Below are 15327 nucleotides of genomic sequence, written 5' to 3' on the forward strand. Positions count from 1 at the left end.
TCTCTCTCCTCTCTCTCTCTCTCTCTCTCTCTCTCTCTCTCTCTCTCTCTCTCTCTCTCTCTCTCTCTCTCTGTGTCACAGGGGGTGTGGACGCAGAGAAGGGGAGGATCACGTGTCTGAGTGTTTCTGTAAAGAGCCCGTGGAGCCATAAAGAGCTCGCTGTACCTGTCGTGCGCTCAGGTCGATCCGGTTCAAGTAGGTTTTTGTGTTCCACTCTGGTTTCAGACTCTTCTCCCTCTCGCCTGTCTGAGCACGAGAGGATCCTCCTGATTGGCTGCAGCAAGGGAAACGCTTCTCCTTCAGCCCACCCACCTCTGAGTATAGGGACTCTGTAGCTTCAGTCTGGTTCCTTCCTCGCAGTGAGTCTGTCCTGGACCTGGACCCGGGGCTGCACACTATTACGCACACTCTCAGCGCGCGCACCATGGCAGCTACCCACAGCGAGTACCGAGGCTACCTGAGGAACACCGTGGACATGGAGGCCGGGCAGCACCGCTTCCACCCGGGGCAGAGCTCGGAGCCCACGTACCGACCCCTCCTGTTCGGGACTCTGGCTGTTATGGGATTGCTTCAGGTGGCTTCCAGTGTGGCGATCTTATTACACCTGACAGGGTATCTCCAAGAGGTAGGATCAGTGTGACACAGCTGTGTGCTTTGCTTTGTGATCTCCAGGCAGCAGGGACTGACACTCTGCAGAGTCTCTGAAGGATTACTCAAGCTCTTCTTCTTCTTCTTCTTCTTCTTCTTCTTCTTCTTCTGTGTGTAAATATTTATCTCCAGATGTTGTCAACAGATTTCTCCTGAGCAGTGGTGGAGCCAGGGGGTGACCAGGGACACCTCTGAAAACTGATTGGCCACCCTGAAATTCTTAACCATGATTGGCCATTTGCCATGTCAGAGGCATTACTTATATTGAGTTATTGTGTTGTTGTGTTTCAACAAGCTGCAGAGACAGGAGCTTCTGTGCATTTGAATATTATTTTTGTTGATGCTTTGATTTTGGACAATCATCTTCATTTTGAGTCCTTAAAGCTGCTGGGAGGAACTTTTGATTTATATCAATTTTGGCGCCCCATTGTGGACAAAGTGATACCTCTTATCTCTTATTCTGTACATGCAAACATAGTGTTTTCAACAAAAACCTCCCCCTTAATGTGATTATTTGCCATGAAAACAGCCAAATGTCAATCATGTGGTCTGACACCGACCCCCTCTGAGTTACTTAAGGCATTAAAAATGACAACAGAGAAGGAATCAGTGTTGTTTATGCTTTTGTGTGCTTTTAAAGGTCATAAAGAGGCATCAGTGTTGGTTTCAGTCTGTTTCTCAGCTGGTGAAAAACTCCTTATAGTGCCTTTAAAGAGTTCAGCAGATTTAAATGTTGACACTCTGTCCAGTAGTCTGTCATTTGTTCAATTATTCTATGAAGAGAAGTTAAAGTAGATGTGATTATTGGAGGTAACGCTCCTAGGTTTGGGGTAAGCCCCTATTGTTTTCCACATCTGGCCATCCCTTCAACAGTCAGTGCCCTAGTTTGGCCACCCAGGTCCAAACTGTCTTGCTCCGCCACTGCTCCTGAGCTCAAAGCGGGCTCCAATAGCCCGCCGACGTTTGCGCAATATCTTTATAGTGCCATAAACTGCCAGACGAGTTCTGCTGCTCTGTGTAAAAGCTGTCGGCGCGCTCTTAGAAGTACAGTAGGTTGGATTCTACAGGAGCGAGCAGCCCGAGCACAGAGAGCCAGTTCTGCAGATCTGTGCGCCAAGATTTCCTGGCGTGTCTCTTTGAAGGCGCTGCGCTTTGGCGGCATGCAGTCGAAACACTTCCCCCCCCCCCCCCTTCTTCCCCTCCTGTGCTCAGTCTCACTGATAGAGATCTCACTAAACCCTGATGATTGTTTCCAAAGAGATAAGTTACACCAGCAGAGATTGGTGCGGGAGCTTTCTGCAGCTACACTCACACCATCCGTTCTGCGGAGATAACATCACAGAGGCTCTGCTGCAAACCTCTCCATGTGTCAGACGTGCAAGATGTCTTGTTTGCAGAATACAGATGTTTTCACTTGAGGACTCCGAGGCTGCAGTTATTCTTGAAGCGTGTTTACATGCCATCCGGGATTATATGTGTAATTCATACAGTGTCAGAAGCTGTAAACTGTGGAGCAGGAGCTGAGCTGGCTCCAGGGGATTGGGTTGAGCTCCATGGATGAGCTCCATGGATGTTCTGACTTGTTGCAGAAGTCAGAGATAAAAGAGACAACGTGTCCCTTCCCCTCTCTCTTCATACTCCCTCTCTTGAAATCTGAGTGTCAGTGATCTTGTAGAATAACATTTACATTCCGCCTCAGCTGTTTTTCTAACTGGATGGTGGTTCTGGACTTGAATAATTGTCGTGTTTCAACAAGCCAAGAGAGCAGACCGCATCCCAGCTCTGTCAGGATGCTCCGAGGTCACCTGGGGAGCATCCCGTCTCTCTCCCTCCTTCTGTCTCTGTCTCTGTGTTTGTGTGTTAAATTTCTCTGGCTTGTTTTTGGCATAAACACACTGGAGTGTGGTAGTAGCTTGTTATGTTACTGGATGTGAGCCAGGAGGGGGGAAAAGGGAGTAAAAAAGGAGGTTAAAGAAGGAGGAAAAACCCCAGAGAAGAGAGCTGAAAGAGGGACACAGTGTTTTTATTTCATGGTTGAAGTCACTGCGCTCTTAATCTTTGGGGTTTTTGTGATGAGAGGGATGCAGAGATCTTTTCGGAGAGAAGGAAGCGCTCCTCCAGACGCAGGGGATTTAGAGCTGGATTAACATGCAGCCTGTTCTCACGATGACAGCTTCATATGGTAGCACTTTGAGTGTGAGTCAGTGGTTGTGTGTGTGGATCAGGGGGCTTGGCAGCGGACCATCGACACCTGTAAAAGAACTTCCTGGAGATGAGGAGGAGAGCTGGAATCCGCTCAGCGCCGTGCCTGTGGAGGAATGTGCTGATCCGGGGGGAGATTTAAAAATGCTGCTCCGGTTCAAACGTGTGTTTCTATGTTGTGCTACAAGCTTTAAGAGAATACCTTAAGAACACCACTGTTATAAGGCCTTAAGTGCACAAAACTAGTGAGTTAAAATTGGGACTATTTTCCCTCATGTTTCTGTGAACTCCCCTGATATGTGGGTCGAGCTGGGCGTGGCTTTACCTGGAGTTCTTTGCATAGATATTCCACAATCTAATCATAGGAAAAGCCATGCCTCCACAGCCTTAGGATTGGGTCTAAGCTTTGATTTCAAACATGCATTTTGACTCTTCCAAGCCGTACCTGCAGAGGCTTAGAGCAAGTCCTCACCTCACTTTGACTCTCGACTGCTGCAGAGGAATGCAGACTTGCATGCAGGACATAACTCAACCTCCCACTCCCACTCCCACACACACACACACACACACACACACACACACACACACACACACACACACACACGCTCTAAGTCCCTCCCTCACACACCTGTCAGGGAAGCTTGCTCACAACAAACAGGACTCCTAAGAAAGAGAAGAACTGCAGTGTGTTTTGACTCTCCCCTCTCTGACCTCTGCTCCTCTCTGTGTGTTTTTTTCTCTGCAGGTAGATTTGTCCACAGCGCCGCATCGACCCATAGAGGTGAGTTTGACCCCTGGGTTAACCTCTGCAACACAACACACCCTGTGACTGCAAAGGACATGCTCTTTAACTGACTGATACCTGCTGCAACTCTTAAAACACGAGTGCAAGCAAACACTAAGTGATGCAAGCATGTTTAGTGATGTCGTGAGGATCCTTAAAAAGACGTACAAGGACTAAGATACATGCAGAGGAACAGCAAAGCCTATTGTAGTGGTGTTTCACTCACTTTGTGACACTTTCATGGAATATGAATGCAGCACCTTGCTTGTTATCTCTGAATTGGTGAAAAGAGCTGCAAAATCTAGTGACACATTAAACTAAATGACGCAGGGATTATGGTTCAAATACGCTGTGATAGATTGCAGTGTAGTCAGCATGCCTCCTTTCAGATCCAGCCTCTCTCCCTGTGTTGACTTTGTGGTGTCACCGTAAACTTCATGCACAGAGTAAACATGACCCTGGTGACGTCACCCGTTGGTCTGCTTTGAGGCTTCAGGCCAGACTGTGCCCTCACGTGGACACAGATTAGCGGACAGGTCACTCTACTTGTAACTTGTCAATCACAGTAAGCCCCGCCCCCTTAATCTCCCCCTGCTTCCTGGTCTCTGTGACTCTAAATGGGACCATCATTTACAAAATGACATCATGTTTTATTGGAGAGGACTTGAAACGAGAGATTGAGCCCATAAACTCATCAGGGGAATGTTTACAGAGGGAATAAATCAGCTGAGGAGGAAGACTTCTTTCTCATAAACTCCTATAAAGTCTGGAGTCTATGATGCTGTTGGCTTCACTTTGCAGACCAGGGCCCCAGTGGCGGTTCTGGGGAGGGGCCAACAGGAGCCAGTGCAAATATTATACAATAAAAAAAGCTTCTGTATCGCGCCGATGTTACAGGCAGAACACATGCATGTGGCACTTGGTTCCAGTCCCTTAGAGCGCTAAGGGGCACTAAGGGACTCATGTTGAGTGTAAACATCCAAACAGCTGCTGTCAGTCTGCATGTTGATCTAGAACACAGTAGTCCATATGTCTAGTATAAAGGGATGCACTGATTGTTTGCCAGTTTGTTCTCAGCCGGTCCTCGCCCTTCTCAGTCTCTTTTGTCAGGGTTGAATGTGTCCCTCTGACAACACCCTTGGCCCCAGCCTGGCCCCCCCAGTAAAACTGGTCTAGAACTGCCACTGCAGGGCCTGTATGCACGTCCAGCCATTACACAAACGGGACCATTAGTCTTAACGTACCCTTATTGAACGGCCCATTTGGCTGTAGCGTTAGCTGCATGCACGACTGCAAATAATCAGCCAATTAACTAATTGAGGTAATCCTGCTGTTAGCACCTGTAATGGTGGGGTCTATCTCCATTACATGTGATGCTTTGTTGGGGTGTTAACCTGGCTCATGCAGACCGCTTCTTTTCCAATATTAGTACAAACGGCCCGTTTCCATTGCTAATGGCTGGACGTGCATACAGGCCCTGCTCTCTGTGACTCTAAATGGGATCATCAATTACAAAATGACATCATGTTGTATTTGAGAGGACTTGAAGCTAGAGATTTAGACCATAAAGTCATTTACAGAGGGATTAAATCAGCTGAAGAGGAGGACATCTTTCTCATAGACTCCTACAAAGTCTCAAATCGATGATGCTTTTGACTTCACTTTGCAGGACTGGGTGCATCGTTAGCTGTTTTGCATGTTCAGTCTGTGGTTGTGACGTTTGTAGTAGAAGTGAGTGGTCCTGAGTGAAGGTTGAAGAAACCGGACAGTTTGTTAGTTTGTATCTGGATTTAGTTTTCTGATGAACTTCTTGAATCCATCATTTCTGACGGTGCTAACAGGAAGCAGGACTTTAATGTAAGATGAGATTTTTGTGAAGTTTTAGTTTGTAAGGACTCTTAAGTCCTCAGTAAAGATTACAAGTGGAGTGATGTTGTTTCCCATAGTACAGTGAATGCATCACGGTTGTTCAGTCTTCAGTTGTCCTACGGTCGCAGTGGACATTAAACATGTTAGAAATGCACAGCAGGAGTTGTCTCTGAGCTCTTCCTTTACCCACATCCTAAAAGTATATTTAATGAAGTGTTTGAAGTTAATAGTTAAAGCAGAGTCCACACAGTGTCAGACTAACGACTCGCTGTCCCTCCATTCCGCCCAGAACGTCTTTAAGCCCCGCCTACCTCTCACCCTGCGACATGATTGGCTGTTCAATGCCACTTCCTCTTCCTCTTCTTCTATCTGATGTTGGGTGGCAACTAGCGTTTAAGGCTCATTAGCGCCCCCTCCATTTTAAGTGGCCGGGGGGTGTAATTACATGTTTATTTATATTGAATTTTTTATCGAAAATGTTTTATATTTTTACCCAGAAAAATTATATCACAATAATTATCGTTATCCAATTATTGCCCAGCCCTGAGTAGAAGCGTCACAGAGCCGAAGGTGGATTACAACACTGCCATCTAGTGGCGAGTTGTGAAAACGTGGCATGACAGATCGGTGCATGTAGATTATTCACTATTCAGAGGAGATAATCCTGCAACACTCCTCTCCAGTGCATCAATATAAACATGTCTCCTAACAGAGACTAAGACAGGCTGTATCTGTGGCATCCGTCCATGACATGTTGATAAGAGAGAGAAACTATGCTGCAAGAATAATTCCTCTTAATCCAAGAGCTTAAAAATGCTCCAAAGCACGGCAGGTATTTCCCTCCTGTCACTGAGGAGAGGGTGAATGTTCACTCCGTGCCATCGTGCAGTTTTTGTTTTGAGAAGAGAGGAGTCAAAGCGGCACAAAATAAATACGATTTTAATCTGCGACTCTGACATTCGTCATGATTTCCCCACGGGTGTGTTTCAGCACATACCACAGCTTCTGTAAAGCAAAGCAGCGAGCCCCAGGTGGTCACAGAGGCTGATGAGAGGTCAGACCGCAGCGGGGAAAACACCTCTCTGACTTTGATACCCAGGGAAAAGAATTATCATTCCACGTTTTTCCACGGTTTGATTATTTTTCTCACTGACACTGTGCTCAGAGAAGAAGTTTGCTGCATCCTCTGTTTGTGAGTCACTCTCTGGCGTCAGTGGTTGCAGAGTTCCTCAGATGATCAGCAGTAGCATGAGAGAGTTGTAAAATGAGGATTCTTAATTGCTGAAGTCATATTTTTCTCTAATCCGTTTGGAAGTTGCCGCCCCGTTTCTGGCACAGGTTCCACCGAGCGAAGGCAGAATCCATCCAGGAAGTCAAACAAAGCGGAGCTGTGCCTCTCTGGTGTTTGGTTTCCCATTCTGCTTTAATTTCCTTTGAAATGATGTGTTTGTGTTTGCCCTGGGAATCCCTCATGGAGCTCTTACACAAACCACCCAGCCTGATGTTTGACTGAAGAGCTCATTGTGCCGTCGAACCCTCGCCTGTTTCCCATGGAGCCCTGGGAGACGTGCTGGGAGCTTTATGAGGTGTCTGGGTGACAGGTCCACTTGGCCCACATTGTGTTGTGTTAGGGTCAGCTCCTCAGACCGCCGCTGACAGTTCAGAGGATTTGTTAGAGAGCAGGCCTCACAGGGCCCGCTGTCAGCTTTGATGTGAGGCAGGATGTGCAGGCCGGGCCTCTCCGCCGAGCCCGGGCTGTGGTCAGTGCGATGTCGGGAGCGGTGAGAACAGGGCCGTGATTCAGACCCGGCTCATGACCCGAGTGTTTACGGTCTGCGGAGATTCTTGTGTGAGGGAGATCTGATTGATGGAACACAAAGAGACGAGCTGCTTCGGTGGCCGCGCTGTGAGTGAGAGCACTTTTGTTCTGCTGCAGCGTCGTAGAAACCACTCATCAACATAATGGAGACGTTGACTGATGAATGCGGTGTGTAGTTATGGGGCTGAGTTGAAGCCTGCATGCTTCGTGGGATTCACGCAGCGAGCATGTGAAGTCGAGTCAGGCGTAGCTGCACGTTTATCGTCCATCCTCGCTGTCACACGTCAATCAGGACGCTGCAGAGCTGCTTCCACTTTGTCTAAATCTCCTCTCCCCGGTTAAAGAGGTATGACGTGGTCGCACCACAAATCAAGATAGATCCCACATTGCAGAGCCCTATTTGGAGAGCGTTCACAATTACTCTGCAGCCCTTGGCAGCGCGATGTTTACCCCCGTCTCTTTCCAAGACGCAGCTCTACAAACATGTTTGTGCAGCAGATTGTTTTTGGAGGACAGACGGAGCTAATCTTAGTCTGAACATGAGTCTGGACTCGGTTTGAGGATAAACACTTGACAGTTATATTAGCACGGCACAGGTGCAGGATTGCAAAACACAGTCTGATGATGTTTGGATGTCGTTGGAGTTTATTTGGAGTGTGTAGCAGTGTGTGTGTGTGTGTGTGTGTGTGTGTGGTTCACAGGTCAGAGTGTTTAACATTCAGACCCGACACTTTCTGTTTCCCTTTCCCGGTTTTTAGCCGCTGGCTCAGAGCGGAGAGGAGATTAGATTACAGCTCCACCTGAGATGAGGAGATCAGAGGAAATTACTCTAACCAGGAGACAAGTTTAAACACCTTTAGGATGTAACACAGTCAGATGATTATATTCATCCTGAGACGTGAGGCTGACATGTGTGATTTAGTGCATGCATGTAGATCCAGAGCAAATATGGGACGATGCAAACTTTAAAAAACCTTATTTCCTTTATGGTAGCATCCAAAACTATCAATCAATCTTTATTTGTATAGCGCCGAATCACAACAAACGTTATCTCAAGACGCTTCTACAAACAGAGCAGGTCTAGAGACTAAACTTCAAGACAGGGTAAGATTCAGTCTGACCCCACCTTAACCCACCATGAGCAGAGCACTTTGCAGCATTTAGCAAGTTACAGTGGCAAGGACAAACTTCCTTGAACAGGCAGAAACCTCCAGCAGGACCAGACTCATGTTAGACACACATCTGCTGAGACCGTGTTGGAGAGAGGGATAGAGGGAGATGAAGAGAAAGAGAGATGATAATGATGAGGGACTCCAGAAAGGTCTATGGTTAGTAACTTTAATGGGAGAGGTAGAGTTAAAGTAAGTGATGGGGGGAAGGGGGTGAGCTAGGATCCCAGTGTGTCAGTACGCCAGTTCCCTCGGCACTCTAAGCCTATAGCAGCATAACTAAGACCTGGTCCAAGCCTGATCCAGCTCTAACTATAAGCTTTATCAAAAAGGAAAGTTTGAAGCCTACTCTTAAAAGTAGAGAGGGTGTCTGCCTCCTGGACCCTGACTGGTAGATGATTCCAAAGGAGAGGGGCCTGATAACTGAAGGCTCTACCTCCCATACTACTTTTAGAGACTTCAGGTACGATGAGCAGGCCTGCATGTTGGGAGCGTAGTGACACACATCTGCTGAGACCGTGTTGGAGAGAGGGATAGAGGGAGATGAAGAGAGAGAGAGAGATGATAGTGGGGAGACGGATAGTAGTAGTTGTAGCAGCTGGAGTCTGGCACGTCCACAGCAGCAGAGATCCAGAGGAACCTACGAGACAAGGGAGCTCAGGGACTCCAGGAAGGTCTATGGTTAGTAACTTTAATGGGACAGGAAGAGTTAAAGTGAGAGACAGGCAGAGAGAGGAGAGAGAGGGAAAGACAGGATCCAAGTGTGTCAGTCTAAGCCTATAGCAGCATAACTAAGACCTGGTCCAAGCCTGATCCAGCTCTAACTATAAGCTTTATCAAAAAGGAAAGTTTGAAGCCTACTCTTAAAAGTAGAGAGGGGGTCTGCCTCCCGGACCCTGACTGGTAGATGAATCCAAAGGAGAGGGGCCTGATAACTGAAGGCACTACCTCCCATACTACTTTTAGAGACTTTAGGTACGATGAGCAGGCCTGCATGATGGGAGCGTAGTGACACACATCTGCTGAGACCTACCGTGTTGGAGAGAGGGATAGAGGGAGATGAAGAGAGAGAGAGAGAGAGATGATAGTGGGGAGACGGATAGTAGTAGTTGTAGCAGCTGGAGTCTGGACCACGTCCACAGCAGCAGAGATCCAGAGGAACCTACGAGACAAGGGAGCTCAGGGACTCCAGAAAGGTCTATGGTTAGTAACTTTAATGGGACAGGAAGAGTTAAAGTGAGAGACAGGCAGAGAGAGGAGAGAGAGGGAAAGACAGGATCCCAGTGTGTCAGTCTAAGCCTATAGCAGCATAACTAAGACCTGGTCCAAGCCTGATCCAGCTCTAACTATAAGCTTTATCAAAAAGGAAAGTTTGAAGCCTACTCTTAAAAGTAGAGAGGGTGTCTGCCTCCCGGACCCTGACTGGTAGATGATTCCAAAGGAGAGGGGCCTGATAACTGAAGGCTCTACCTCCCATACTACTTTTAGAGACTTTAGGTACGATGAGCAGGCCTGCATGTTGGGAGCGTAGAGTTCTAGAGGGGTAATAGGGCGCTATGAGTTCTTTAAGATACAAGGGTGCCTGATTTTTAAGAGCTTTGTAGGTTAAAAGAAGGATTTTAAATGCTAGTCTAGATTTTATGAGGAGTCAGTGTAGAGAAGCTAACACTGGAGAGATGTGCTCTCTCTTCCTGGTTCTAGTCAGTACTCAAGCTGCAGCGTTTTGAACTAGCTGAAGAGTCTTTAGAGACTTTTTGGGGCAGCCTGATCAGAGGGAGTTACAGTAATCTAACCTGGAGGTGTCTCCCAAAGAGGATTCTCAGCACCAACTAATCAAACTGTCTTTAAAAGTGCAAAAACAAAATCCTGATCACAGTTTTCCTCAGCTTGAAGTCACATTTTGGAGTAGAGAAAGAGAAAGCAGCATATTCTCACAGTGAAGCACATTTTCACTTTAAAATAACTCAAATAAATGAAGATCAAAGTGTTTAAAAAGTTCTTCCTTCATCTCGTTGTTGCAGCTCTGATTCGTTGTAACTGAAACCGTCCTGAAACTCCATAAAAAGCTCCTTCCCAGCGTCCCTGAGACCTCCTGTGTGAGATTAAGACCGTAGGTAGACTCAGAAAACAAAACACTCCTGATATTTTCGTTTCGTGCCAGATGTGTTACAGAGTTGGCAGCTCTGGCGCAGGAACTGTTTACTTGCTTGGAGACCGTGTTTTCTCTCAGTGTATATGCTTCGTCTTGCCTGAGGAAGACAGACTGCGGATGACGGCGCCTTGAATAGAATCAACTCTCTGGCGGCTGAAGGGAGTCTAGAGACTCTCGGTGCCAAAATCCTTGAAAAGAGCAATCTATCTGAAAGGTTACACTCAGCGGGAGGCCGCCCTGTCGTAGCCTCCGGCCGCGAAATACAACAAGAGCTGTAAAATAAAGTTAGCAGTTCATGTAGACGTACACACACGCATGATTTCACACATGCAGACGGTTATTCAAAGAGACAGGCTGCGGTGAAAAACATCTAAATTGTAGCGTTGCTTAAAGGAAAGTCGTGTGTGCAGTTTAATCGTCTCTTAAACTGGCCTTTATATACGTTGCATGTTCAGAGAAGGATTAAACACATGCATACTCTCCTGAAGGCATCATTGAATGTTTTTCTGATGAGATCTTTTTCCTTGTTTTTCTGCAGGAAGTGCAGACGGAGCCGGTGCTGAACGCTCTGAGAGACACGAGGAAAAACCGACGGTGCAAATCAAAGGAGAGCCTGCCGTCGGCTCATCTACCAATCAAAACGCACCAAGAGTACGCAAAGAGTGAGTTCAGATGGATTAACATCACATGCATGTCGCTCCTGATACACTTATCTGTCAGATTAGCTGTATCTGAGTTCACTTCTGATAAAGATAGTGGTTTGAAGTCAGTTGCAGTATAGGAAGATGAAGTGCAAAAAGCTGCAGTTCCTGAAGTGTCCACTTGGGGCTGGCTGCGAAAGCAAAGAAATCCTCATTAGGTATCATGTACGCCATTTTTAAACATTTTTACAGCCTAATATCCAATTTTTTTTGTGCATGTAGCTTATTAATGTCTTTGCACACACTAAACAAGGGATACATTTTTTCAGTACATCCCTTTAGATGCTGTAAAGGCCGCCAGTGATGGCACACATTTGCATATTTGGGGGTGTGGCTGAGTTGACAGACAGGTGGGCACATTATCGCCGTTTGTCAAAGGGGTTAAAAGCCCGCCTTAGCTTCACCTCTTTGCATGTGTGTAAGTTTAAAGTCAGAGGAAACATGGGGAGCAGAGAGAAAGGGATGACATGCAGCAAAGTGTCATGGTCCAGAGTAGAAGACTGTATCCTCCGTGCACCAGACCAGGGCCCGTATGCACGTCCAGCTTGTTGGGGCGTTAACCTGGTTCATGCAGACCGCTAATCCATTTCTTTTCACCGTTAGTACAAACGTCCGGTTTTCATCGATAATGGCTGGACGTGCAGACGGGCCCAGGTCCTGGAGTAGTTGCAGCAGGCAGTTAGAACCGGACTGTTATGAAGCGATCTTTCACCATGACTCAGCACATTTGTGCACGCAGCATTAGTATGCAAAGTCCATGCAATGAAGCTAATGACACGACACAGTGCTCAAGAAAGTAGTTGGAAGTTGTTTGAATTTAACTTTGGTCAGGTGTGTCTGCAGGAAGACAGACTTTAATGAATCTGCATCAGGATGAAGGTCTTTCAGGATCCTTTCAAACCTTTTACTGCAGCTGAACTCAGTGAACCTGTTTGTTCTGGGTTTAAAATACTGAAGTGAACGAGGCAGCAGCAGCCTGTTAGAGATGGTTCAATCAGTCCTCAGCAGCTGAAAGGAACAGGAGTGCATCAGAGAAATCCTTGAGTTCCTCTTTTCAGACTTCCCCTAGGTTTGGTTTGTGCAGAAGAGTATTAGGGCCACTGAAAAAAAAACAAAAAATCAAGGTCAAATTTGTTTTAATCACTATTATTCTGAGAAAAAAAAAACAGAATTCTGAGATTAGAGTCAGAATTCTGAGAAAGTCTCAATTCTTAGATTAGAGTCTCAATTCTGAGATTAGAGTCAGAATTCTGAGATTAGAGTCAGAATTCTGAGATTAGAGAGTCTCAATTCTGAGATTAGAGTCCCAATTCTGAGATTAGAGTCCCAATTCTGAGATTAGAGTCTCAATTCTGAGATTAGAGTCTCAATTCTGAGATTAGAGTCTCAATTCTGAGATTAGAGTCTCAATTCTGAGATTAAAGTCAGAATTCTGAGATTAGAGTCTCAATTCTGAGATTAGAGTCAGAATTCTGAGATTAGAGTCTCAATTCTGAGATTAGAGTCTCAATTCTGAGATTAGAGTCTCAATTCTGAGATTAGAGTCTCAATTCTGAGATTAGAGTCCCAATTCTGAAATTAGAGTCTCCATTCTGACATTAGAGTCTCACTTCTGAGATTAGAGTCAGAATTCTGAGATTAGAGTCCCAATTCTGAGATTAGAGTCAGAATTCTGAGATTAGAGTCTCAATTCTGAGATTAGAGTCACAATTCTGAGATTAAAGTCACAATTCTGAGAAAGTCAGAATTCAGGGGAAAAGAATCACTGACTTTAATCCACTTAAAAAATAAATGAGGTCCAATATATTTTTTTTATTATTGTTCTGAGAAAAAGTCAGAATTCTGACTTTAATCTCTAAATTCTGACTTTTTTTTCTCATAATAATAATAATTAAAAGAAAAATTTGACCTTAATTATTCTTTATTTTTCTAGTGGCCTGAATCCTCTCCTGTAGGTTTGGTTCCTGCTGAATAGAGTAACCAAAATGTTCCTGTTTCCTTCTTCTCTTTGTTCCAAGAAGAGGGCGAGAAGAAGGCCATCACCATCGACTGGGAAGAAGTTCACGCGTACCGCCACAAAATGGACTACGAGAAGGGGAAGCTGCTGGTGAAGGAGTCCGGCTTCTACTACGTTTACGCCAAAACCTGCTTCCGCTACTACACGCTAACGCCGGAGGACAGCAGCAGCAGCCAGGCGGGCACGCCGGCGGTGGATGTTAGCAACACGCAGCTCATCCAGTACGTCTACCACGAGAGCATCAAACAGAACAGCAAGGCGGTGCTGCTGATGAAGGCAGGCAGCACCATGCGCTGGAACAACATGAGCTATAACATGTACTGCGCCCAGCAGGGCCGGGGCGTCCGGCTGGAGGACGGGGACGCTCTGTTTGTCAACGTGTCCAACGCGTGGATGCTGGACCCGGAAGGAGAAGGGACGTACTTCGGGGCCATTAAGTTGGGCAACTGAGAGCGTAACACACAGGGAGCGGACGTGCTACTGAACATTTAATATGCCAAAGAACCACTGATTTATGATGTCCACTTGTCAAAGTGTTTTTATTGTACACGTTGTTTTTGTTTGTTCTTCACCAGACAGCCTTGGAGTCATTTTTTTTAGAGACTAATGGAAAAGGAAGTCACCTTTAAAACTTGTCTAGGCACTTACACCCAACAATGAGACACACAGCTCTCAACTAAATAGCACTGGACTATTTTTAGACTTTTTATATCTTTTTATACCTTCTGGCTGTTTGTATTGGAGCTGCTCGATACATTTCAGCTCCGATTTCAACAATAAGACGTAAAGCGTAGACGTGTGTTTGTGCACTTATCAAACAAACCGTAAAGGGAGCGACTGAGGAAGTGCATGTGCTGGCAGAGAGAGGCAGAGAGAGGCAGAGAGAGGCAGAGAGAGGCAGTGAGAGGCAGTGAGAGGCAGAGAGAGGCAGAGAGAGGCAGAGAGAGGCAGAGAGAGGCAGTGAGAGGCAGAGAGAGGCAGAGAGAGGCAGTGAGAGGCAGTGAGAGGCAGAGAGAGGCAGAGAGAGGCAGAGAGAGGCAGAGAGGGGCAGAGAGAGGCAGAGAGGGGCAGAGAGAGGCAGTGAGAGGCAGAGAGAGGCAGAGAGAGGCAGTGAGAGGCAGTGAGAGGCAGAGAGAGGCAGTGAGAGGCAGAGAGAGGCAGAGAGAGGCAGAGAGAGGCAGAGAGAGGCAGAGAGAGGCCGAGAGAGGCAGTGAGAGGCAGAGAGAGGCAGTGAGAGGCAGAGAGAGGCAGAGAGGGGCAGAGAGGGGCAGAGAGAGGCAGAGAGAGGCAGAGAGAGGCAGAGAGGGGCAGAGAGGGGCAGAGAGAGGCAGAGAGAGGCAGAGAGAGGCAGAGAGAGGCAGAGAGAGGCAGAGAGAGGCAGTGAGGGGCAGAGAGGGGCAGAGAGAGGCAGTGAGAGGCAGAGAGAGGCAGAGAGAGGCAGAGAGAGGCAGAGAGAGGCAGAGAGAGGCAGAGAGAGGCAGAGAGAGGCAGAGAGGGGCAGAGAGAGGCAGAGAGGAGCAGAGAGAGGCAGAGAGAGGCAGTGAGAGGCAGAGAGAGGCAGAGAGAGGCAGAGAGAGGCAGAGAGAGGCAGAGAGAGGCAGTGAGAGGCAGAGAGAGGCAGAGAGAGGCAGAGAGAGGCAGAGAGGCAGAGAGAGGCAGAGAGAAGAAACGAGCACTGAAGCTGGAGGAGCATCTGCTTCTACTTAGCAGATTCATGAGCAAGGACCACGCCACACGAGGATATGAGTTTGAATATTTAACCCTCCTGTTATGTTACAGCAATAATGTTCCTGGGTCAATTTGACCCGGGGCATATTCAGTTATCCAAAAATGTCTGAACACCAAAAAATCCCAATACACATTTTTTTTTTAAATATAATTTTGGCATTTTTGCCTTTATTTGATAGGACAGCTGAAGAGAGACAGGAAATATGGGGAGTAGAGAGAGCGGGAAGACGTGCAGGAA

The 15327-nt window shown here is 46.8% G+C and overlaps 1 protein-coding gene across 2 annotated transcripts; it reads left to right on the plus strand.

The window, feature by feature from the left end:
- The first annotated feature begins 133 nt into the window (after nucleotides 1–133).
- Nucleotides 134–13935, plus strand: tnfsf11 (TNF superfamily member 11). 2 transcript variants are annotated; one of them, XM_034694024.1, is made up of 4 exons: nucleotides 134–625; nucleotides 3596–3631; nucleotides 11182–11305; nucleotides 13363–13935. In XM_034694024.1, the coding sequence occupies exons 1-4, from the start codon at nucleotides 425–427 to the stop codon at nucleotides 13809–13811; spliced, it is 810 nt and encodes a 269-aa protein (XP_034549915.1). In that variant the 5' UTR covers nucleotides 134–424; the 3' UTR covers nucleotides 13812–13935. The 2 variants fall into 2 exon arrangements, with proteins under 2 accessions (XP_034549915.1, XP_034549916.1); XM_034694025.1 differs by having other exon boundaries at nucleotides 13366–13935.
- Nucleotides 13936–15327: the final 1392 nt, after the last annotated feature.

This window comes from Notolabrus celidotus, chromosome 10 (assembly GCF_009762535.1).
Source record: "Notolabrus celidotus isolate fNotCel1 chromosome 10, fNotCel1.pri, whole genome shotgun sequence".
Lineage (NCBI taxonomy): Eukaryota > Metazoa > Chordata > Actinopteri > Labriformes > Labridae > Notolabrus > Notolabrus celidotus.

Coding starts and splice junctions, on each gene's coding strand:
- tnfsf11 (XM_034694024.1), top strand. CDS start 425: ATGGCAGCTACCCACAGCGAGTACCGAGGCTACCTGAGGAACACCGTG. Junction 3,632..11,181: donor CGCCGCATCGACCCATAGAG/GTGAGTTTGACC, acceptor GTTTTTCTGCAG/GAAGTGCAGACGGAGCCGGT. Junction 11,306..13,362: donor GCACCAAGAGTACGCAAAGA/GTGAGTTCAGAT, acceptor CTTTGTTCCAAG/AAGAGGGCGAGAAGAAGGCC.